At 35.7% G+C, this 26,493-nt stretch overlaps 3 protein-coding genes across 3 annotated transcripts; 2 read left to right on the top strand and 1 right to left on the bottom strand.

Moving 5' to 3' along the window:
- Positions 1 to 513: 513 nt before the first annotated feature.
- On the top strand, positions 514 to 3,093 carry LOC126843193 (uncharacterized). Its single transcript, XM_050580560.1, has 3 exons — positions 514 to 739; positions 1,244 to 2,541; positions 3,084 to 3,093. Exons 2-3 carry the CDS (start codon positions 1,502 to 1,504, stop codon positions 3,091 to 3,093), a joined length of 1,050 nt encoding a protein of 349 aa, XP_050436517.1. The 5' UTR covers positions 514 to 739; positions 1,244 to 1,501.
- LOC126842699 (cubilin) lies at positions 3,089 to 23,284 on the top strand. Its single transcript, XM_050579794.1, has 61 exons — positions 3,089 to 3,492; positions 3,708 to 3,837; positions 3,913 to 4,089; positions 4,168 to 4,203; positions 4,292 to 4,432; positions 4,501 to 4,749; positions 4,869 to 5,010; positions 5,471 to 5,571; positions 6,379 to 6,502; positions 6,589 to 6,768; positions 6,844 to 6,990; positions 7,079 to 7,266; positions 7,351 to 7,522; positions 7,593 to 7,774; positions 7,842 to 8,004; positions 8,064 to 8,269; positions 8,337 to 8,496; positions 8,572 to 8,759; positions 8,840 to 9,014; positions 9,101 to 9,326; positions 9,404 to 9,534; positions 9,599 to 9,785; positions 9,855 to 10,015; positions 10,088 to 10,281; positions 10,549 to 10,705; positions 10,773 to 10,996; positions 11,070 to 11,429; positions 11,495 to 11,663; positions 11,878 to 12,215; positions 12,305 to 12,695; positions 12,907 to 13,239; positions 13,303 to 13,472; positions 13,537 to 13,765; positions 13,830 to 14,054; positions 14,198 to 14,353; positions 14,484 to 14,650; positions 14,758 to 14,886; positions 15,024 to 15,229; positions 15,351 to 15,529; positions 15,619 to 15,870; positions 15,953 to 16,117; positions 16,208 to 16,410; positions 16,503 to 16,677; positions 16,748 to 16,933; positions 17,012 to 17,103; positions 17,180 to 17,359; positions 17,527 to 17,934; positions 18,588 to 18,731; positions 18,807 to 18,969; positions 19,317 to 19,517; positions 19,744 to 19,876; positions 19,942 to 20,177; positions 20,252 to 20,472; positions 20,561 to 20,726; positions 20,796 to 21,010; positions 21,302 to 21,446; positions 21,611 to 21,780; positions 21,849 to 22,020; positions 22,356 to 22,496; positions 22,882 to 22,988; positions 23,094 to 23,284. The coding sequence occupies exons 1-61, from the start codon at positions 3,416 to 3,418 to the stop codon at positions 23,205 to 23,207; spliced, it is 11,259 nt and encodes a 3,752-aa protein (XP_050435751.1). The 5' UTR covers positions 3,089 to 3,415; the 3' UTR covers positions 23,208 to 23,284.
- On the bottom strand, positions 23,272 to 23,687 carry LOC126842700 (uncharacterized). The gene is made up of 2 exons (XM_050579795.1): positions 23,594 to 23,687; positions 23,272 to 23,501 (listed from the first exon to the last, which is right to left on the bottom strand). Exons 1-2 carry the CDS (start codon positions 23,685 to 23,687, stop codon positions 23,311 to 23,313), a joined length of 285 nt encoding a protein of 94 aa, XP_050435752.1. The 3' UTR covers positions 23,272 to 23,310.
- Positions 23,688 to 26,493: the final 2,806 nt, after the last annotated feature.

Raw genomic sequence — 26,493 nt, 5'->3', positions numbered from 1 at the left:
CTTTATGTAATTTCCATGGAATCGTAATGCCAACGATTCAGTGTTAAAGTTAACGAGAAAAAGTTTCTAGGGGAAAGACATAATGATATATTTTATTGGCTTTTGACTGTACAGCTACAGCTGTTTCTGTATACATATTATACAAACTGCATTTCAATATTTTCAAGACAAGACAACATTGTCAAGTTAAAAATACTAAGGCAATGCGTTTATTTTTGCATTTTTTGTCCATACAAATTATACAACGGTTTAAAAAACATTATTGATTTTGTAGTCTGTGCTCTACAACCCGTCTAGTATAATAGTATCCATCTGTATGCATATTAATAAGTTTTAAAAAAATAATTTGCACTAGCTAAACAAAAAATAATATCAATATTTAGATATTATATTATGTTGTATTTTGGTAAAATACAAATACACATATACACAGGTGTACATATTATTATTACAATTGAGTACAAATGATCATCTAGTTATAGTTTCTATGTTAAATGTTATTGCATAGTACTAACATATTAATAAAAAATAATTGTTTTCCGTATTTAAGATAACACACTTTACAATGTTAGGTGTAATCTTCATTTATAGTTAAATGTTATTTGTTACTTAAATACGAATTACCGACATAATGTATTCAAAATGTATTGTTGGCATCATCTTCACAATGATGGCATATTGCGAACGTGATTTTAAACAAGTAAATTGTTTTTATGTGCACAACAATTTTTAATTAAAAGTAATAGCTGGTTGATGATTAAATAATATAATATAAGTATTAGGACTAACCTAAGGTATCATGCCTATAGCTAGTAGGCATTTAAAAATATGTAGCACCTACTCAGACTATTTACATTACTTCTTGAAAATTTCAAGTGAGACTAACAACTTTTGTCTTTTGACAATGTGTGAACATGTATACACACAACCTTAATGTTTCAAGGCAGTGTGACACCGATATTATACAATCAAATTGACTAATTTAAAAAAATAAAATTGTTTAGGGTTACTACTGGTAATGAGAACATGAAAATCCTGATTTTAACAATAAAAAGTTAAGCCTTGAAAATATGATAGAAAAAAAAACACTTGTTTTATCTACTATGCATGACTCATTATTATTAAAATAAATAACCAGATTGAAAGAAATATTTTTTTTTTATGAAACTATAGAAGTCATATAGTATAAAAATTAGTTAAATTATACAACAATTTTCAACAAAGCTGTCGTTTCTCATTTTAGCAGGAAGAACAGAACAAGAAGTTTATCGTCTTGGCTAATAAAATTCCATCGTTGGCAAATTATCCGGTAATATTTTCAGACAACGAGATAAATACATTTTTGTACAACATAGAACACGACCCTTCTTTTTATTTTCCCAATAATACGAGGATCGGGAAAAAAATTTCAGAACTAAGATGTGCATATTCGTTAGTATTTCTTCATGTGCTCTATTACATACAACATGCGGTTTTGCTAAACCAGATAAACGAACCGACAATGCAACTACACCGAGAATACGTGCACAGAATGTTGTCGGTTCTGATTTTTGTGAAAGCCCGAGTGCCTTTATGCATTTGGTTTGTATCCATTTCGTTAGATGCGATAAGTGGCAATCGACTTAACATAAACGAGTTGAATATTGTACACTTCATTTACTTAAACTACGATTATTGTGTTCTGTGCCAAAGACGAAACAACTTGCAGCACGTAAATGTCCCTACGGATTATCACAACCAAGAAGGTATGGCGTATTGTGTCGGCTATATTAAATCTGTTATCAACTATCTGAAGCTAACCAAAGACAGCGAAGTGAACGAACTGTTTATCTACGAAAACTCATCGAACATGTACGAGTTCGTTTGGGACGAGCACCACGACTACAGAAAGATCATTCCGCAGAGAAGATTATTTCCTTTTTACAACGACAGTATTGTCGAGCAAAGCTACGTCGCAGTGAAAAATTCTTGGAGTAAAAATTATTTCATAATACTGACATACGCCGACGCTATCAAACAAAATGCACTATTGGTAGTGTACTATTCGATAGTCCGTCATTTGTACTATGTAAAAAAAATGTGGTTTATCATATTTGCATGGCATACTTGTTTCGATTCGGATTCGGAAAATTGTAGAATTTTAATAGAGATCCGTGCGAATTTTTTAGCAATGCCGTTGAGTACGTTCAAAGAGATGGTCTGTTATATCGCCCACGAACACTTCTGTCATGTAAAAGATATTATTGCGTTTTTGAGTTCATACCGGAATGTGACTAAAGAGAGACTCGACGCTATGTTAACCTCGACGTTACGCCAGTACAATTACTATGGGAAAATGTACGGACTAGAAGCAGAATTAGTAGAATCTAGTCTAAGACAAGTGGTCGAAATTCCGAAAACGTGTAATTTAGAAACGATCCAAGAAGACTTGCGGAAAATATGTAACGATATGGACGAGTATTTTAAAGAATTAAAGGACGCCACATCGCCTTTGTATTGGCCAATTATACAAATGTTCTCTACTAGCAAAAGAAAAATTCCGTTTACAACATAAATATTGTACATAATATTTAAGAAAACGATATTTATGTATGGAACTTTGTAGTTAGCCTTTATATATCAATTGATGTAATATCGCACTTGCTTGAAAATACAATATTTCTATTAGGTAGATATATTTATGTAGTAGCAGCGTGTATGGCAGTTGACTTATAATATGGTCAGTGTTTTATTTCGGGAAGGGCTAGCCTTTGGTTGGCAAAATTCAATAAGTGACATACTAGGCACTATAATGTATACTTTTTGAAATTCCGGAAAAGCCTACATCCCACTCGGCCCCTAATCTAAATACGCCTTTGGTCAGCTGGTGTTTCTTAGCTTGACAGACAAAACCGAGCAAAGTTAAATACACAACGTTGTATTATTATGGCATTGCCGTATCACAAGTATTATAAGCTAACCTAACCTAACCGTATTATAAGTTGTAATTCATTATAGAGTTTTAATAATATTTAAATATATTTTTATGGCATCGACAATTTTTGTATAATATTACATAGTTATGTTGTTGTGACAAAATGCAGATGCTGGTAGTGCCTGACGCGTGCCAATGTTTATCATCGGGGGAGGATTCAACAAACAAACCGGCTCTCTATCGACTGACTATCGCATTGTAATAATATATGTTTAACATTTGTGTAGCGATAAGATTCCTTTAATATTTTAACTCGTTTTCCCATAAACTAAATAAGTTTCAGTTCGTTTCGCAGTTGCTCACGGAACACTTTTATTTTCTAGTATAATATCTAAAATTATTGTGTCAAATTGTAATTGCCTGATAATGTCTTATTATACAAAACCCTAGCTTATAATTAAAATAATAAGTGTTTCAAGTGCAAAAAAAAATCGGGTCGAAATGAAATTTCGACTACATTTTCTCGTACTGCTTTTTTCAATAATAACTAATACAACATCTGGCTTATATAGTAACCAGTAAGTATAATAGTAGATATAATATATTAGTACAGTAGATATAATATATTCTGCAGAACATGGTTGTATTCAGAGTTGGGCATTTTATTTACTCAAATAAAATGTTTTTTTAAATATAAATAAAATTTTCAAAATAATGCCCAACTCTGGTTGTATATACATATGTAGCTGTAAGTATATTACAACATGTCTCAAATTTATCTTTTAAAATCCAGGCCGCGCTTTCGTTCAGAAAATGGCCACTTGTTTATCGAAAGTGCTACAAACCACAACATTTCTTTGGTTACTAAAGGACAAGGCTATGTGAACATGAACGGCGAAAATTTACATCATGTAATATCACTGGTATGTATTACAAAATAAGTTGCTTAAAGATATGTTAACGGTGGTCGTGTGTATAATGGTTTATTTTTTAATTAGGCTAGAGAAGCTTGGGATACGGTAGAGTCGTTCCGGGCTAATGATTTACAAGTATTTGCAGAATCTCTCAAAAACCTAGCAGCCCTGTTAGAAGGACCAAGAAGTCTAACCAATCGGCTAACTTCACTGGAGATGCACTTTTTTAACAGTACTCCAACTACCGGCACGGCCAAAGGAGTGAGTACCGCTGCTGTTTATGTTGCTTTTTATACTTGATTCAATTACAACAATTTGTTGTACTGTTTGTTGACACAGAAAGAAGTAGGAAATCCCGTTAAATTTGGAATGAGAGTAAGTCAGTTTAATTTTGTTACAAAATAATAGTTTCAAGTTTGAATCGTAGTTAGTTGGATAATTGTTATTTACCGTCTATTTGAAGTTATCGAATTTGGAGAAAAAGGTTTCCAATCTTGTCAGTCTTTTATCTGTAAGCGAGTGTTTGAGCAATCCATGCCAAAACGGTGGCACTTGCTTGGATCAATACAACGGATTTCAGTGTAACTGTCCGCAAAACTGGCAGGTCAGTGTTTTTACTTTAGCTTTATTTTAATGTGTACGACAAATTTAACTCATCGTCACATTGCACAGGGGAGATTATGCGAGATAGATGTCGACGAATGTGTGCGTTTTATGCACACAGAGTTGGGGTGCCAAAACGGGGCAGAATGTAAGAACACCCCGGGCAGTTACGAATGTCAATGTGCTCCCAACTGGTACGGTTTGCACTGTACGAAAAGGAAAAACGACTGTAACATGGCAACGTCTAAAGAACTGTGCGGAAATGGCATCTGCATCAACCAAATTTCTTCTCTAGGCTACACTTGCATATGCGATCAAGTGAGTATTTTATGAACATAAAAAACACACCAAAGTGATAAGCAATAACGGCTAAAGGGTGAATATTGTGAACACCCCTCCAGTGTAAAGTGGCCCTAACTGTATAACACTTTTTCCAGGGATGGACAACCGACGGAAATAATCCGGCTTGCACCAAAGACGTGGACGAATGCAAAGAAAACAAACATACATGCTCAGTAAACCCACCGGTAGACTGTAAAAACACCAGGGGGTCGTTTACATGTGGAAATTGTCCTAGAGGTAGGTATGATAATGATATATACGACGGTCTAGAAATCAGACAATAATTTGACATTTTTTTGTTTGAAATTTATCTAAATAATTTTAATTTAAATGTACCCAACCGATGACAAAGCTAAATATATTAAAGGCATTATATATTATAATTATTTAAGAATAAAATATACAAAAACGATACATGACAATAGTATCCTATTTTAACAAGATGATAACTTATTGATTGCAAGAAAACGCTTAGATGCGAACAATCTATGAATGTTAAAAACCAATCTTAAACCATCGATAAAAAGCACTATAAGTATTAAATATGTTATTGCATTTTAAATACTATAATATTTAGTAGGTACACTTAATAAACAAAAATGTCGTGATATCCACATTTATATGCTATGATATAATTTTTAATAATAGTAAAACACAATTAACATAGAATTTAATACAATTATCATTGTAATTTAAGGTTATGAGGGTGATGGATTTGTGTGCACGGATAACAATGAATGTTTACAGAATAACGGCGGATGTAGTTTATTACCTAAAGTCCAATGCATCAATACAAGGGTAAACAAAAATGTCAATAATTTGTATTAACCTATAGAAAGACTCTTTTTTTTTAAATCAACAACGTACAGTGTATTATTATGTAATCCATTACAGTTTTAACTTAAACTATTTTTTTATTAAAATTATAACAACGCCTATAGCAATGAATAGTTGAAATAACAAGTAATTTTAGTTTAAATAAATAAAACATTTTTTTTTTTAAATTAAATCTGTTTTATTAGGAAGGTGTGATACGTTATAGCGTTTTTTTATTTTTATTTTCTAAGTAATAAAAACAAAATAATGAAACTATACTCTGCGCCATGAGAGAAGTAACCCGTTGCTCGACCGAAACGCGTCCGATTCCGCGCATCGCCACCGATAGGCCACACCCACGGTCGGCGGTGGCGGCGGAGCTGCATATATAGGGTGTATCATAACGTAAACTCGATACAGTGTGTCACAAGTCATAAGACTCACGTCTTACGTCTTTGAACCACGCGCTTGCTTTTACTGTTGAATTATTACATTATTATATTATTATTATAATACGTAAGACGTGAGTCTTAGGACATACTGTATCGAGTTTACGTTATGATACACCCTATATATGCAGCGCCGCCGCCACCGCCGACCGTGGGTGTGGCCTATCGGTGGCTATGCGCGGAATCGAACGCGTTTCGGTCGAGCAACGGGTTACTTCTCTCATGGTGCAGAGTGTATTAGACCTGTGACGTATTATTATGCTTTTTATGGAGATTACCTAAACATTTCGGATTAGAAGTACGGTATAATGATGTAATGACTTGATTTGAAAACGTTTAGGGATCATTTCGTTGCGAGCCATGTCCACCAGGATATAGTGGCGACGGGTTCAACTGTGTGTACGTCACTGGAGGGGTTTGTTCGATCAACAACGGAGGCTGCCACTACAACGCTTTGTGCACATGTATTGTTAAAAAATATCCGTTATTATTTTTTTCCTTAGACATTGCCTTAACAAGATCCTTACACAAACAAAAAAAATACTTTCAGCTTATGGTCAGACAATCCAATGCACGTGTCGTTTGGGTTATAGTGGAATTGGAGTTGGCGAAAACGGATGTGTTCCTACAGCCGTTTCGAATGTTTGCGCATCGAATCCGTGTGGTCCTCACGGAAATTGCGTTTCCAACTCGTCTAGTTTCACATGTGTCTGCAATCCAGGCTACACTGGTATAGCGTTATAGACTATATTATAAATGGTTTGTTCACTCTATTAGATCAATGGATCAAATTATTGGGTTTTAGGAAAGGTATGCGAAACACCGGTGATCGACTCGTGTGAAGACACTCCTTGTGTTTTTGGGACTTGCATTAGTGGATTCGAACCGGGAACTACCGTTTGTGTGTGTCAATCCGGATACTTTGGGCCTTCGTGTGAAAATCGTTTAGACAGTATGTAGTACTAATAGAAGCACCGAAAGCACTTTGTCTAAAATGTGTCACGTTTAAATGAAATGCAATCATCTTCTGTCTCGTTAAGGTTGTGGCGGTTATCTTATGGAGTCCAAGGGAGAAATCCGTTATCCCGAGACGAACAACACTGCTACCTATGAGAGCAATTTAAACTGCGCTTGGTCCATCGACGTGAACGACACTCAAGTGGTGAACATGTCTTTCGTGTGGATCGATGTCGAAAAATCGATTGACTGTCGTTTCGATTCGGTTGAGGTTTGTACATACATACATAGTTAGCCAACATAGTTTGTCGACACCAATGACAAGTACAGAGAACAATTATTACTAATGTTACAGATACTCAGCGGTGACGAAGACGATGGAAAATCATTGGGAAAGTTTTGCGGACAATCGTTGCCGGCCAATAACAGCATAATATCCGATTCGAATGTTGTGACCATACGTTTTCGTAGTGATCAATCCAAGAACTATAAAGGATTTCAGCTGAACTATACAACGACGCCACCGAGTATTTAACTCATTACCATATTATCTTATTATTTCTCAGGCATTTCAGTGGGTTTGCATTGGTATTTCAGACTGCGGCGGTGTAATCAATTTTGAAACGCACGGTACACTCAGTTCTCCCGGTTCTCCCGGGAAATACCCTCCAAACCGAAACTGCTATTGGACACTCAACGGTCCACCCGACAAGAGAATACAATTTCAATTTTTTTCTTTCCGATTAGAAAAACAACGTAAATGCTATGATTATTTGGAGGTACAAAGAAATTTTTTTTAAAATATTTATCACAATATATATTATACAACAAAAAAATGATTTTCAGATTAGAGACGGCATTTCTATGAACAGTCCTGTTATTGATAAACTGTGCAACACCACGGTGCCTCCGCCGATCTTAACTTCCAGTTCACACGCTCACTTGCACTTCCATACGGATTCAACTGGCCAAGATTATGGATTCCAAATGACATACAGTGCTATTGAAGGTTGGTACATGGTGATTAAATATAAGGCACTACTACAGTCGGTCGTTATCGGTAAATAGGTGTACCAGGATGCGGAGGTGTTCACACAAGCCCCTCGGGAACTATTTCGTCTCCGATGAACGTTTTGAGTGATAGCAAAATGTATTTGGACAATTTGAACTGCGAATGGCACATTAGAATGCCTTTGAAACAAAAGCTTAAATTAATGTTTCTAAAGAGTTTTGATATAGAATCGTCGAAAAACTGCACGTCCGATTATTTAGAAGTTAGTGTTTGAAACTGTTTGTAATTGGTTTTTTTTAACAAATAACAACTGCCATTTTGTCTTAAAGATTCACGATGGACCGACCATAAAATCACCATTGATCAGCCGCTATTGCGGATCAACCAAATCTGATCTTCCTATTTTTAGTAGCAGTAACGAAGTGACCATATTGTTTAAAACCGACGTTTCTTCTGCTGCTGAAGGATTCACCATTAAATACGAAACGAGTAAGGACTGTAACAGCTATCGGATTACATATAGGCTATATATGTACATTAAAATTATTATTGTAACATTTTCAGTATGCGGAGGCACATATACTGAAAGCACTGGCATAATTGAATCTCCGTTTTACCCTAATCCGTATCCGAATAATCGCGTTTGTAAATATCTCATTTCTCAGCCAGTGGGTAAAGCAATACGTCTTACAGTACTAAACATGGACATTGAAGACGTGACGTATCCAAACTGTGTATATGATTCACTCGAGGTATAAACAAGAATCTTGTTCTCTTCCAATTTTGTACGACGCTCGATTATTTTTTTTTTTTTTTTTTTTTTCACTAACAGATACGAGACGGCGATACGGAAAATTCCACCAGATTGGCGACATTATGTGGTTATACAGAAAAATTACCCAAACTACCCTTCATTTCGACTCATAATTTTATGTTACTCAAGTTCGTCACCGACAGCTCTAACAACAATAAAGGGTTTCGTGCAAATTATACTACTATTGACATCTGTACGTATACCTGGGAGAAACTTACAATAATATATCACCATAATCGTATTGCATCTTATTGGTGGTTTTCACTAACCGGATTCTAGCATGCGGCGGCATACTGAAAGAGTCTGCAGGCATCATACAGTCGCCCAAACATCCGGAAAAATATCTCCACAATCAATTTTGCAAATGGATCGTGTCGGTAAACGAAACTAATCAAATACAGATAACGTGGCTCTCGTTTTCATTAGAAAATCATAAATCATGCAACAACGATTATGTTGAAGTGTACGACAATAGTATAGAGGGTAATTCGTCGAAAATTGCTAGGTGGGGACTTGGTGGCGACTGCGGACTTTTCCCTGAGATATTGATGTATAAATTATGTTTAATCTGCTTTGCGACAGATATTGTGGAACCAAAGTGCCACCTGTGTTGACTTCAATGGGAAATCGTGTGACGGTTGTTTTCAAAACGGATCAATCGGTATCCCATGACGGGTTTATGTTGAGTTACATATCTCTCACCAAATCACAAGGTACTCGGCGGCGTTGGTAGTAAAGTAATTTTCTCGTTTTTAACACGCATTTCACGTTCTCTAGCATGCGGTGGAAACTTTTTCACTCCGGAAGGTTTCATTAAATCTCCAAACTATCCGGACGAATATCCAAACTCCAAAGATTGTAGCTGGGTGATAACCGTGCCGGTGACGAACCAGATCGAATTGAATTTTACATCTTTCATGCTAGAAGAAAGTATGGACTGCCGCTTTGATTACGTTGAAGTTCGGTCCGTGCAATTTGAAATTATTATTGTTATCATTGTTATCGACTTATTCTTGAATGATGTTTAAAACAGAAACGGAGGATACGCGTCGTCGCCTTTGATAGGGAAATTTTGCGGAAGCAAGATACTTTCATCTATATCGTCGATGGGCAATTCTCTGTTCATTAGATTTGTTTCTGATGGATCGCGTGCTAGGAAAGGATTTTTGATGCAATGGTATACATCTGCAAAAGGTTAGCCGCCTACTGTCTGTTCGAGATACAATAAACTTATAATCGAATACATGTATGCACGTATGTTTGAAGGTTGTGGCGGAACACTCAACTCGGGTATCGGACACATAGTATCGCCAAACTATCCGCTGCCTGTCCAGGAGACATTAGAATGTTTTTACAAGATAGCCGTGACACAAGGAAGTCAGATCAAACTCACTATAGTCGATCTTGAACTAACAACTGGCGCTTTTTCTGGATCTTTGTGCAAAGACGATTACCTCGAAGTAAGAACAGTATTCAGTAAACATACTTGAACAAGGCGTCAAGCTTGGTCCAATAGGGCATATGGTTCAATTCCTGCACTTCTGCAAAACAAAGTGGTCCACCTTATTCTACCTTAGGCTATATGCTCTTATTTTTTTTTTTTAAACGAAAGCAGATGCTATAAATATAATAAACATCCCACGAATATATTATACGTTGATTGGACTGTGAACCTACATTATATTCTAGTAGGTGTTAATAAATTTAATAAAATGATTATTTTTCAGTTTTTTGATGGTGCAAGTACAGCTAGCAAGTCTTTGGGTACTTTTTGCTCTGACGTCCATTCTTGGTTCGTTCATTCGTCCTCGAATGAGATGTACATTAAATTCAGAAGTAGTGGTTTATCGAAGGGCAGAGGGTTTTCATTGAAATATGCTACAGGTGTGTATGGCAAAGTTAAACAATTAAAATACCTACTTGAAATAAAATATATTACTCTCTCTTTTAGATTGTAACGTAACGTTAAAAGGCTACCAGGGCGCAATAGAAATAGCTAAATATGAAAATACTTTAACGGATAAATGTGCATGGACCGTTATGGCTCCCAAAGGTAATAAAATGAACATAACTTTTACTACGTTCAAAATGGCTAACAGCCGTATGCGAGCACTCATGTTCCACCGTTTTGGTCAAATGGATCCAGCTACTTCTTGTAATACATCTCAGTTAACCGTAAGTTTTTTTTATACACAACGTAGGAATGCGTAATATTTATTGTAATAATATATTTTTGTGTTATCCTAAGATATCCGAAGGAGTCAAACTAGACGAAGTGAACACAGTGCTCTGGAAATATTGTACGAGCGATCCACCTCTGACAATATCATCTACAACGAATATTGTGCGAGTAAATTATAATTTCCGAAGTAAATGGCCGTTTTTGGATAGATACGATAGTTTTCGATTAGAGTGGATAGTTGACGGATGTGGGGGAGTGCTTAATCAACCGGATGGAGAATTCACATCACCTGGCTATCCGGGAGTGTACCCTAGTAGTGTATCGTGTGAATGGAAAATTGTCGTCGATTATGGAAATACTATAGAAATAACTGTAGAAGATTTTTGGTTCGAATCGTCATTGTCTTGCAACTTTGATTTCTTAGCAGTAAGTAAAAAATTTGTCATTTGAACGACTCTTGGAACGATGCATGTTTTTTTTACATTTTTCAGATTTATAGCGGGGAAGATGATTCTGGCCCCGAATTAACTAGAATATGTCACAAAGAGTCCAATTCGGTAATTGTGACTACCGGTGGAAATACAGCGTTTGTAAAGTTTGTCTCGGACAACGGTATACAGAGGAAAGGGTTTAAAGCTTCATACAAAAATGTCGAATCAAGTAGGTGGAACTGTTTATTTTTTATAAATAAATTGATTACAATTATTTTTTTGAAATCGAGCAAAGTAGGTGAAAATGTAGGAGGATGCAATTTTTTTTTAAGAATCAAATTTAATTTCCAGATATTTTACCAACTGTACATTAATCGAATCTCGGTATTCGTTTAAAACAAAAATTTTTATCATTAATTTTATTTTTTTTGGTTTGATTTTAGAATGTGGAGGACTATTTACTGCGCCTCAGGGTGTTATTCACACAACCAACTACCCTCAAAACTATGACTCTAATAGCTCTTGCGTGTGGTACATCGAAGTGACAGAAACTCATTTAATCAATTTAACGTTTGTCGACTTTAGCACCCGTAGTAACCCGGTTTTAGGAAACGACAGGGTGCTTGTGTACGACGGTGACATTGAAGGTCAACTACTTTTGAACCATTCTGGAAACAGTATCCCGCCAACGATTATATCTTCGTCTAATAAGCTAGAAATATCTTTCAAAGTCGGAAAAGGCGAATTACGCGCTAAAGGATTTAAGGCTGTCTACAGAATAGTATGTACACGGCTTAATCGTACGCCAGCCTGATCGCTGTTGTGTGAACACAATGTATTGTTTGACATTTTCAAATTGTAATATTTTAGGCATGTGGCGCCAAACTAGTGACAAATGATTCAGGGATTATCACCAATCATCCGTCTTTTAATTCCGTGGAATCGTCAAACTGCGTATGGACAATTATATCGGGAATTCCTCAGTCAAAGGTCACGTTAACTTTTACTCAGATCGATGTTGGCCATTATACTGAAGATGTAGTTGGCAATCACACCGAGGACTGTTCTAATGTGTTGTTTTCATCGACTATTCGAGTTTTGGAAGGCCGTGATTCAGACGCGCCTGAAATTACAAAAATCTGCAAATCTAATCCATTCCCATCGCCTATCATAAGTAACGGACCCGCCATGCGAATTGAGTTTAATGAAACCTCAGGTGGATTTGATTCGTTTACTGCCAGTTATTCTGTACGGTCGATAGGTCAGTGTTTCAAGTATAATGAATTTGTTTTTTTTTATAAGAATGCACAATCAATTTGATGTGTTATTTGATCCGTCAATTCAGGATTCGACAATCAAAGCTCCGGTCGTGATCATAATATTGCTATTACTAATGTAGCCCGATAGCTATTATGTTTAAAATAAAAGTTGAAAATAATACAATATCGTTTAATGTTTATGTTATTAAATAGCTTGTGGTGGAACATTCGACACGATCAGAGGAACAATTTCTTCGCCCAATTACCCAAACGGGTATCCGAGAGATGCGGAATGTGTTTGGATATTAAAGTCGTCTGCTGGAAATCGCATGACGTTAAACTTTATTGACTTTCAATTAGAGTCTGATGAATTTTGTAACGTTGACTATGTAGAAATCAGAGAAGGAAATTCCGTGGGTCCACTTTTAGGCGTCTACTGTGGACCGAATATTCCGTCCACCGTAATGTCTGGTGAAACACTTTGGGTGAAATTCCGTTCCAGCAACGTTGGTTCTGCCAAAGGATTTACGGCTAATTTTAAATACGGTAAAAACAATAATGATTCATTCAATTTTAAGAAAAACTAGTAATATCCATCGTGTAACTTAGCATCGAATAACGAGTTGGGAGGACGGTCTGGCATGATTGCCAATCCGGGATATCCAAAAATGTTCAGAGGCAATGGTCATTATTCTTGGAGAATAACTGTCGACAATGGAAAACGAATACAATTAGTGTTTAAGGAAATGATATCTACGTCTACGGATCACTACATAGAAGTAATTACAACTCAGTCGTTATTTACACCGTATGATATTCTACTGGTTTTGTTTGTCTACTTAGATTTTCGATGGCTACGACGAAAATTCGGTGAATTTGTTGTCGAGTACAGGTCTAGTATATTCGGACTTTACAGAGCCAATGTTATCGAGCGACAACGTTGTGTACATCAAGTTCTACACGGACTCGCTCAGTGGATCTTACGCAGTAACACATTTTTTGATATCATGGATTCAATTGGATAAACCATCTGCCCAATTTTTGTTTCCCGAGTTTGACTACGAAACCGCGTGTAAGTATACAATTCAGATTGTTAGCTCAAAATGTTGATTATTAAAATTATTAATTATTTTTAGCGAACACATCCGAGATAGACTATTATTTATCACAGTCTACCAACTCCAGTGTGATAATTACAAGTCCCGGTTATCCCATTGGGTATGCGCCAAATCTGAATATAACCTGGACAATTCACACTGAACCAAGAAATCACATTGAAATTGATTTTATAAACGTTCAATTGTCCGCGAGTTCAAGAGCTTTCCTGTCTTGTTACAGGGATTATATACTTGTTAAAACGCGTATGTTATTTATGCCTTTACTATTAGTTATTTTTCACTACACATTCTATTTTTGACATGAATATGTACAAACCTCGAACATGTACCACCACGCGCTGTAGATATGTATTTATTGTTGTAAAAAACCTAACTGTTTTTATTAGTGGATCCAGATAATGGAAACATGAAATTTTTGGACAAAATATGCAAAAATAAAATTCCCGGATCAGATTCGACTTTGATTGGTAGTAATATAGTAAATTTATCATTCGTATCAGGCAAAACGAACGGTACTGGGTTTAAAGCAGAAGCAAAAATGAGTAAGAACTATTTAAATCTTATTACAACAAAAAAATGTGTTTATTTCAATTGATATGGTCAATAGATGAGCCCTATAACTGTTTGCAGTTTAGCCAATATTTACTTAGAATTTGAATAATTTTTTTATAGAATGTGGTGGTCATTTAAGGGACAGATCAGGTACACTTAATGTAACTGCGATATCCTCCTGTACTTGGAATATTACTGTGCGCCCTGGCAGACAAATCGCTCTGAAAATCACACATTTTAAAACAGCGACAGTTAGCACTCCTACTTGTTCAAATAGTTATGTTTTGGTGAGTTACAAACCGTGCAAAATTATAACGACTTCAAAATAAGTGACAGCTACATTGTAGTTTGTACATTTGTCTGTGGTTCACTTAATTATTTGAAATTTGTCCAGTTGAAAAATGGTATTTACGAAGATTCTCCTCTTCTCGGTAAAGGCAAGTATTGCGAAGAAACAGATGCAACTCTACCGTTGACAACTGACAACAAATTACAAGTTCAAATAAAAGCAGACATTCACGATGTAAGTGTTTATAGTGTAAAAGCATTACAGTTATATTTGACAAAAAAGCGAAGCTAGGCTAGCATTGTAGTATACTATAATGAACGGTTCGGTACGGTTAATTGAAATTGACAATTTACGCATGTTATTACTTTTAGGTCATTACAATAAGCTACCAAGAACATTCATTGAATTGCGGTAGCCAAATATCGTTGACGGACGCCGGTAATATCACTCAAATTACATCTCCTATGTACCCAAACATACCACCGGCACACACAGAATGCACTTGGATCGTAGTAGCACCTACAGGAGAGCGGATTTCCGCCACCGTCGAAGACATAGATATTAAATATGACGAAAAGTAAGTTGAAATATATATATCTTCGAGACGTCTGTAGGATTTATTAGCTTGCGATTTGGATTGGCAACACAAGCAATGAAGGGTCTGTTATTCTACTCTATTGCTTACACTGTTTCTTCAGGTGTCCACAAGAATATCTCGAGTTCAGAGACGGGGGTGCTCACATTTCGCCAGTGATCAATCGGTTGTGCCGAACGACGGGCATTCCTGATATCGAGACCACACAAAATTATCTGTACATCAAGTATTTCACCGATTTGAACGTGCCGAGCAACGGATTCAAATTAAATTTGTCCATAGGTATTGCGATTCGGCAGTAAAGTACAATGTTATTATAAAGCCGGTTGCTTGCTTTTTAAAATAATATATATTGGTTTTCTAATCATAAGCCAGGTGTGGTGGCACTCGTCGCGGTGCCAAAGGTGTCATCGCTTCGCCCCATTATCCGGGCTCGTACGATTCCAACATGGACTGTGAGTACCGAATTATAGTCAACAACCACTATAGGATTGTGCTGAGTTTCGTCACATTGTCTTTGAAAAGGCTAATACCAGATCACGGGGTGATCCACGCGGTAGCAGACAACGAAACGGTTGACGACACGTTGACCATATTTGACGTGGACCAGTTTAACGGCACAAGTACAACACTACACTATTCTAAGACTATACAAAAGTACACTGTTTTCTTTAAATTAAACGTACGAATAAAAATCGTTTATAGGAACGATGATAACCAAGGTTTTCGGATCCAACAGCCCGGCTTCGCCAATCAGATCGTCCGGTCAGGAATTAGTGATCAAATTCAAATCGGTTCCCAAGAGTGGACCGTTCACATCAAAGAGCAACAACGCCAAGTTCTTGTTGTCTTATGAAACCGAGTACAACGGTATGTACACATATGTTTGATGAACTCGGATCGGGTGAAATCAATAAATTCGTATTGACTACTCTGTTTAAATATTATGCGGTTTGACAGATTGTGCGAAAGACTATGAGATGGAAAGTGGCGAGATAGAAGGACCTCGTTTTGATAGCTTGCATTCGAATCGAATAGCCTGTGTGTACAGAATAATTGTGCCACAAGGCCGTCGGATTACGGTGGAACTTCTGCACGGACGATCGATCGCCGAACGCTGCGATACCTTGAAACTGTGGGGAAATTACAAAGAAAAGCTTTTCGTAATTACCGTTTTATATTTTACTTCATTTACTACAAAATATTCGACAGTGTAATAAAATAATAAATTGTGGTATAAATTGAAATATTTCAGTTTATGAGCTACGAAGCGTCAATGTACAGCGAAACTTGTATCGACTATACGTATAGCCTCAAGACGTTTAACTATGTCTACGAATCCACTTCCAACGTGATGGTTGTCGTGTACAGATTTTCGTATGGTAGCCAAATTGGTTTTCGACTGAAGTTCACGTCGGAAAAACCTTCAAGTAAGCTATTTAAAGGCTAAGTTTGTCCACTGGTTAAGTTCTAGACTATGACAGTTGTTTTTTTTTTCAGTATGTGGAGGATCTATAGACACTAGTGCTGGTGGACAATTACAACTGCCTCCTTCGAACCTGACAAGATTTTATTGCGCATGGGACTTTGTAAACAAAAACGGTACAGTAGTGATAAATGCGAATTTCAAAGTTACCGACAACGTCATGTCGTTTGATTACACCAACACTTTGGAAGCCAGTGACGGTAATTATACAATTTAACACAATTACAATTTTCAACGTGGATGTATAATATGTTCGTTTCGGCCCGTTTCCCACTCAGGCAACTTAATATATCTAAAAGACTACAAGCCAAGCGCTAATTCCAACGACAAGTTCATTATTCGAAGTCCGTTAGCATCAACTCATGTCATAGTAAGAGCCCGGCTATTGTTACAACCCACGCCGTGATAATTAATTTTAAAACGTTTACATTAAAATGTGTACACAGGTTAAAGGCAACACAAAATACATCAACTATACAGCCACTCTCAACTACACCGTAAGTAAATGTGGTGGAATGTTTGAAGGACAAAAATTGACCATAACAAGTCCGAATTACCCGCAAAACTTTGCACCCAACACGAATTGTGCTTGGTCGGTAAAACTTCCTGAAGGCCAAAACGTAAACGTAAGTATACATATATATATATAGACTATAAAGTCTAACTAAGTTTGTATATTGTATATGCATTGGAGACCTCAGAAGGAGCAGTTATCTATGCTATAGATTTTATATTACACACTAGAAGTGCCTTTGAAAAATATGTGTTGATAATATTGTTTTATTGTGTTTAGATTCGTTTCACCGATTTTGATTTGGCATCCTCGTGCGAATCGAATTTCTTAGCGTTCCACAACGGGCCTGACCCCGAAGCTCCGTTGTTGGGCAAATTCTGCGGTAATGTGTTGCCTGCTAACCTGGAGACGTTCTCGAATAATATCTGGGTGGTGTTTGCGTCCGGCGATCAAATTTCGAAAAAAGGGTTCAACGTAACGATCGAACCGAAAGTGCAAAGCGGTTGCGGCCAGTCGTATTTACTGGAAAAAGGAGAAATAACCAGCACAAATTTCCCGGGCTCCTATCCCGACAACGACGAATGCGAATGGACAATAAACGTGGAACCGGGCAACAGAATCAGTTTGACATTCGTCGACAGGTTCAACGTGGAGCAGAGCAAAAACTGCACCAAAGATTTCGTACAGGTTGGTCCCCGACGTTTGCACTGGACATCATCATTAATATAAAATATTTTATAATTTTTTGACATGAATATATGTCTTATGGTGGCTGCGAGTCAGTGTTATGTGTCACGGAGGAGGATTATGAAGGAATTATATTTTTATTTATTCGTATGGTTTGTCGTTACATGCAATATTTATAGTAATGATAATGCGATAACATGTAATAAAATGTGTAGTAAATATGAGTAACAGTAGTTAAATATTATTGTTAAGCAAACAGATTAAGATATTTGGTATCAACATAGAGTTTCTTTGGAGAGTGGCCCTTAAAGGGGTCGTTTAGAGATTATGTTGAGTTAGATTAAATTGAGTTACATGCACTGTTTGGCCGCCAAATTTGTTTAGGAAACCTAACCGGTTGGTTTAGAGTGTCATCTTGAGGTTGGGTTTTTTAAGAGTCTCCTCATATGGAGGGAGGCATTATGGAGGGATTATAGAGGTGACTTAATAGAGATAGTAGATTAGAGATAAGATATCAGCAATACTAGATTGCAGGAGATATCCATTTATTGATGTATCTGCATGAAGTGTGGATACTCTTTACTCTTTTTTATTAATGTATTTATCACACATTTCTAAAAATTGTATAATTATGAATGTCATAATACGTTTAGGTTTACGACCTCGTAGATGGAGACTGGGTACCTCTTGGAAATCGGTTATGTGGCAGACAAGTACCGCCGACGATAAACTCTACGGGGACCAAAATCAAAGTTCGTTTCCGTTCGGATAGCGAAATAACAGCAGAAGGATTTAAAGTAATAGCTATAAACAACGAGCGCAAAATATGTTAATTTGTTCAGTCATACCAAATCGTTATTATTATTGCTTAGGCTACATGGAAGAGTTTTTGCGGAGGTGTATTCACTGAGAGTACAGGAAAAATCGTTTCCCCGAACTTTCCAAAATTGTATCGTCACGGTTTAACGTGTAACTATACCATAATCGCTCCAAAAAAGAACATTCGTTTGGTTTTCAAATCGTTCAACATTGAAGGTTTGTGAACAACACCAAGAGTTTGATATACCGCACTAGCAATAAGATACAAAAATATATAAAGCTGTGTCTTAAACGCATACCTAGATGTTTTTATAACAAAACGTGATTTATTAAGTATTTAGATCATAGTAGTGACTTGAGAACAAACTGGGTAAATTAGTTTATGATAACTTCTTAAATAACAAATAAAGGGTCAATAAATAATCAAGAATTAGTTAACCGAACAGTTTACTTTTAAGTATGATAACGACCACCCTAATATACTTTACAGCTACAATATTTTTTACTTTTCCGTCTTGTAGACCACATAATATTGTATTAGTGTCATCGAATTTATTTTTAAGATGCCAATTGTCGTTATGACAATTTAACGATTTATGATAAACCGCATGAAAATATCAATGCGAAGTCATTGCATTTGATCGGGACATATTGCGGGAAAAATTCGCCAAATGTGCTAACTCTGAATAGTCATGTAATGCTATTGTTCAAGACGGATAGTTCGGGTACTTATTCAGGATTCGAAATTGAATACGACACAGAAGGTAAGACAAATGCATGGTTTTAATAATGCATATATATATATATATATATATATATATAATTGTATAACTTAAAAACGAAGCAGAAATATTGCCATTGTATGTAATCAGTTAAATGTTAATATTTTTAATAGGAAATTTTTTTTTTTTGGTAATTACAAAAAATATACTAATACAATTCAAACATTGTGCCGGACTTTTTTTAATATATACCCCGTTTGATGTGTAGGATGTGGAGGCGAAATGACTGAACCTGGATTGATAACATTTGTAAACAAGAACAATAATTTAGCAAGCTATGCTTATATGGTTAACTGTACGTGGACAATTCAAGCTCCGCCGGAACAGATAATCGAATTATTGTACGGTCAAGCGTGGCGTTAAGTACTTTGTATTATTATATTTTATGTACTGGTACTGTTTTCAGTTTCAATAAATTCCAAGTGGGCATGTCGAACGAAGGAGAAGGCTGCGACTCGGACTTGGTCACAGTTTATGACAGTCCCAAAATAAATTCCAATAAGACCTTAGGCGAATTTTGCGGAGATTTGAACGACATGTTACCCGTAGTTCGGTCCACGGCCAACTCGATGGTCGTTGAAGCTGTTAACGATGGTTCGGCGTACAACCTTGGGTTTTCCGGCGAAATTGTATTCACTTATGGTCGGTACACATCCATCATTTTTTATCTCAATTTTTATCCAGCCTAATGGTATCATCGTGTTAACATGTTGTAGGCGAAGCTAGTGGATGCGGTGGTACAATAAAGTTGGACCAAACGAATTATCAATCTGGGTACACACTGGAATCGCCCAAAAGGTTGAAAAGGACTTCGTTGGATTGCGGCTGGCTGGTTATAGTCAATTCATCGTACGCGGTGCAGATACAGATGGTCAAGTACACAGAGACCCCGAAATGTTCCACAAATTCTACAAGCTGCGGCTGTAGTTCTATACAGGTATAATTAACTTATTGTATACTTTAACGTTGCAACGATAACGCCGTCTATTGTTTTTTCATTTTTTCCCACACCTACATAAATATAGTTCTTAGACGGTCCGGGTCGGGCAAGTGCAAGTATTCATAAGTATTGCGCTGGAGAAGCCGACGTTGGTCCGCTGATCTCGGCTGGCAGTGAGGCTTATATACGAATGCAAGTTTTTAGCGACGACGTTGGCGTCGACTTTGAGTTGAAGATTAAACCGGTGACATGTAATTATTAAATATTATTGTTTTTTTTATTTTGGCATTTAATCACACCGTGGCTTTTTTACCCTCCAGCTGTATGCGGTCCACGTGCGTTAATAGCTTCGAACAAGACACAAGTGTTGGCTTCTCCCGGCTACCCAATGTCTTGTGATAACAACTTGAGATGCGTTTGGACAATAGGCGTGGACGAAATCTATCCAATATTGTCATTGCACTTCACGGAAATCGCGTTGCAACAAACCAAAGATTGCCAAACAGACTATTTAGAACTTCAATATTCAACCGAAGTAACTATTTATTATATTTTCAATGAATTTTTGTACCTACTTATATTGTAGTTAAACGCCAGAGTTTATATTTGATTTTTATTAAGAATTATCAATTCTAATTACTAGTCCAATAATAATTATTTGCTGTATTATTTGCTTCTTTTCGAGCAAATGATATTTTATTTGAATAGTCTTGTATTTAAACAAATAAATATATTATGGCCTTCACAAAGAGTGTATATATTTATAATCATTGTATTGAACTCACACTGAAGTATGTTCTAGACTGAAATAAATTGTTTGGTTTAGATGACGCCGTTTACGTTGCGGTTATGTCATGTAGATCATCAATTCGACTTCCACGTTAGACTTTGGGGGAAGCCTTTGACTTTGAAACTATTCACCGATGAACGAGAATCGTCCAGGAGATTCCGGTTGGAATATTCCAAAACCAGTAAGATATCATAATATGATCACTATATTTCTTAACTAATCTATTTTCATAAAAAAAATTGTACAGCAATTATACAATTATTGAATCTTTACATCGCATATTCGCATGACAAAATAATAATCATACCGTTTAGTAATTAGTAATTAAATTGTTTGTCGTTTTAGGATGCCAACCGAGTTACAACAACACTCAGGGCCGTGTAATGTTTGATATGAATAAAATATCTTCGGTTTCCGACGATTGTGTGTTCACCATAGACGTCGGTCAACCCAATTTGACGATTTCTGTATACTTTACTACGTTTGCCATAAACGACCCTTCGAATTTCCTTAAAGTAATATATTATCCATTCATACTCAATCTTTGCAACTTGTGTTTTACAGTAAACTCATATGGTTATAGGTTTACGATGGCTCGTCCACGTCGGCACCTTTGTTGGCAAAACTCACGGATTCTTCACAAGTGTACACACCTGTGCCCATATTTTCTTCGGCGTCGACTCTAACAATGCATTATAAGGTCTCGCGTGCAGACAGTGGAACGATGGACTTTAGTTACACGTCAACAGATCAAGGTATTTGAAACTGACAAATGTTTATGAACAGGGCCCGGAAGTTTATGCTCTAAAAATAACCGAAATCTGCATGCATTTATGCGCTACAAATATTAATAATGTATGTTCGCCTGTGTTTGTAATTGTAAAATATGCTGCAAATATGGAAAAATATGCACACATTTGAAACAAACCTCGAAACGTGTAACAATGCGTGAATTTCCGGTTCCTTATTATGAATATCTAACTATTGGGAAATAAATCGGTTACAGCTCACGTCAACTGAGAAGTTAACATTAAAACAGATATTATTATAACGCCCATTGATGATATTTTCCAATTATATTTGTGTATAGGCAAAGGATGTGGCGGTAGACTGTTCAACACAAAGGGTACAGTTACGAGCCCAATGTATCCGAAATTATACAGAAACGGCACCACTTGCCGATGGGATATAGCTGTACCTGCGCCACAGCCAATAGGAATAGCGTTTAGAGGTAAGTGAATAATATTCAGAAACTTATTAGAACAAGGGCACACACACACAAGGGTTGTAGAATATTAGCCCAGTATGCGTACCCGGAACGTACAGCAATAGGAGTAACAGTGTTACTTTATAAACCAGAGTACAGCTGTGATTAAAAAAAGTCTTGCAAAGTAAAATATATTCTAATGACTACTTTCGAGTGTAGTGATATGCTCAAAGTTTAAAGTATTGTTAAAAAAAATGTACATAGAAAAATAGTTTTTTGTGTCTCCTGGAAGTTTGAAATTTGACCCTTGTTCTAATAATATAAGCGGCTCAACTGCAACTGGACCGTACCGATAGCTGGTAAAATACATATAAACACAACGTCTTGGGGTGGTTTTTTTTCCCTTAAGTTTTTGATCTTGGACCGAAATCAATGTGCGACACCAACTTCGTGGACATGTACGACGTCGACCAAAACACCGGCAAAGAGTCGTTTGTGGCTAAATACTGCGGCGGGGTGAGTATAATAATATAAATGCACATGCCGATAATGAACAATAATAACAATAATTATTATGTTCTAATTTCTGTGTAAAAACTCTGTACACTTATTGTTTGCCAGGACACTCCGGCGTATCATGTAAGCAAAACGGGAGCTGTGTTTATTCGGTACACCACAAACATACACAACGTCGGGTCGGGTTGGATATTGAATTTTCAACTACATTCCGACTAATGAATATATTATATTATTATATTATATACTATGCCTCGAAAATACAATATAGCGTGCATATTATTAGTTAGACACAACGAATTGGTTCATTTTTTTTTTTCAATCACATATTCAAACTGCGATTCCTGTACATTCCTCTGATGAACTGCTCTTGGCCGAACCGCTGAGGCTTGCCGAAGAAACGTTTTCTTAGGTCGCTGTCGGCCGGAGGTTCGTAGTGTCCATAATCGTGGTAAGTGGTCGTGTAGAAAACATTGGCCGGATGTCGTTTGACGGTACTCGAACAATGGGAGTCTAAAAAGTATACAAACCGAATCTATGAAGCGCATCTACTGACAGTATGTTTGGTCTACAACATTTAAGTAAATCTAAGTAAGTAAACGTACTTGGATTGTGTTCGATCTGCACAGGTAAGTTTGATGATTTATCCAGACAGAAGATTGTTCGGTTTACTTCAACGTTGCCGACCTCCTCGCTCATTGTGAACACACTGACAACCGGAAGAAAGCAATATTGCACGAACTTATCGATCAAACTATTGCGAGGGTTACTACTATATTGCACGCGTGACATTATATTATATTATAATACATAAACAGTAGGCGGTAAATAGTTCAGTTATAGAAATAATAAAGACTGTTTTGTTGTTTGAAAAAAAAAAACAAAAAGCAATCATTCGCTTCAAACTCGCCTCTGTGCTCGTTTACACACTTTCTTGTAAACAAACTTAAATGTGCTACCCAATCTATTACAGCCTCAAGCCAAGATGACAAATCAAAAAAGCTAACTTGACAACTATGAAAATGCGTGTACCTAATATACGGATTATTTCATTTTTTTTTTTAATAAAGTAATTGCCATATTATAAAGTTTACAAAATAAAATTCATTTTCAAAATCAATATTGTTTATTAGGGCCAGTGAGTAAAGCAACGCAATTTTGAATAAATAAATTAGGAAAATAATTAGGCTTAAGCGGCTAAGCAATATGTTATAATTACTTAATAAGATAATATACTAATAAATGAATGTATAAGTAATAATAAGATATTAGAACTAGAATCTAGGCATGAAAAAATTACATGGAAATTAAAATAAAAGTGTAGGTCAAACGGTAGGTAATATAGAAAATATTTCTGACAAATGTACAGATATTTTTTTCAATGAGTAATTATCAAATGTCGATGGTTCTCATAGGTAATATTAATTAATGATATTACAAAACCTAGTAAATTGTATCATTCTGACCCTACGCGAATATATGTATTAAAATAATAAATTTAATTCTCCCACTACTAGCGCATAAATCAGAAAAGAAAATTCTAACAAATTTCTCCAATTTATTTTTCAATAATATTTTATATACGGTACAGTGTGCATCCACAGGTTAAATAAGCAAATTGCAAAATAACTGTATATATATATTTGTTGAGTTACAGGCGATCAATAGACTATTGATTAAAAAAAAAAATGTTATATTTTTGTAGTGAAACCTACATATAGACTATTATTATAATTATATAGTACATTCATAATATATTTGCATATATATTATTTTCGTTAATTGGATTGAGGTATGTGGGAGCCAAATCGAGTTTTTTTTATAAATGAATCGCTTTTTGTGAAAAGGGCATGTGTTAAATTTTTGGTTAAAATCGTTTTATTTTGGTTTTCTGTTCTTTGTGTCCATATGGACCATCATGTGTGTTAAAAACGGCACACGTGCGAATAATTATAGCAGAGATATAACATTTTTAATTTTTGTTAAAAGGACACAATAGTGTAGCACGAGTGCCCTTTTAACAAAAATATTCATTCATTTACATACTATTTATTTTTATCATTCTTACCTAGTGGTTATTTCGATTGATCTCACGGAACTAATCATCAAAAGTAGTGTACATCGAAAGTTTTTAGTGATAGAGGTAGATGAGAACAAGACTTTGGATTTTCAGTCATGGTGGTGTAAGTAACCAAAACAGCAGCAGACTAGCTTTGGTATAGGCTCATATTGCATGTATGACACAGCCGCCAAAGGTGTTTGTAAAGCAATGTCTTGCATCAACGGTTTAGTGGTAAACACATTCCACTTGGCCAACTCAACTCGAACTCCAATCCAACTTCCACAAAACAAAAGTATCGTTGCAGATTATTTCGAAGATGATGATACATCAATATACTTTTTTAATTTAAAGACATACCGAAAATTAAAATATTTGTAATTATTTATACATCATTTTCCTGATTTTTGTTAAAAGGGCACACGTAAAGCAACTTTCAACTAGTATAAACTTGAATTAAATATTTTTACAATGTCAAAATTTGGTACAAATACCGAGTACCGTGCATCTAATATACAATAAGTATTATATTAATAATATTTATATTAATTATTTAAAATTAAATATATATATATTAAAAAAACCTTTGGCCACGACATAAAATTAAGACAATACTATACTATATATTAACGTTGCTATCGTTTAAAGAAGTACGGTTTCAAAAAAACTAAGTAAACTAAGTTCTTTTTCAGATTCATTTTTTTTTTATTATAATAAATAAATATATATATATATATATGTAAGTATATCACCAGGCTGAAATCAAAATTCAGAAAATCCAAAAACTGGGGTAGGTACTTATACTTTATATACCTAAATAACAAATTTAATAGATATTTAAATTTCAAAAAAACAAAACACTTTAGTAGGAACACATCGTTTACGGTCCAGTGATGGAAGCGTTTTTATTTTTTATATCCGTGTAAATTACTGTAAAAACCGTCGGGGTTTTTCCAAGAACGCGAGAGCTTCTGGGGAATTCCCAATGCACATTTGGTTTTTTGCACAGCCATTTAATCGACTGTAATATTATAATTTATACATAATACTATGACGTAGGTACTTAGACGAGCAGTACACGTGGTGCAGCGCTAGCTATTCCGGTCAGAAAAACCAGTTTGTCGGTATATATATATATATATGTATATATATTATATATATGTATATATATATATATATATATATATATATATTACAAGGAAGCGGTAGCCGGAAGTCCGAGAACCGTACGTTTCTTATTCTACGGGTACCTAGCCTAAGACGATACGATATGGGGGAAAAACAACATAGATACTGTACTACTGCGCAGTTCCGATTAATTACATTATGATATAACGAGTACACAAATATAGATTATTGGTGTTTAGAACAACGCCACAGCCACAACTAAACACACATAATAGGTATAGATAATTGATCCGTATAGCCATCGGGTTTCAGTGTAGA

This window comes from Adelges cooleyi, unplaced genomic scaffold, assembly GCF_023614345.1.
Source record: "Adelges cooleyi isolate 19-005CV unplaced genomic scaffold, UGA_ACOO_1.1 ACOO_flye_CR_arks_rails_tigmint_CR_PRNA_574, whole genome shotgun sequence".
Lineage (NCBI taxonomy): Eukaryota > Metazoa > Arthropoda > Insecta > Hemiptera > Adelgidae > Adelges > Adelges cooleyi.
Note: the sequence above shows the minus strand (reverse complement) of the source record. Positions and strands in the feature narration are given on the sequence as shown.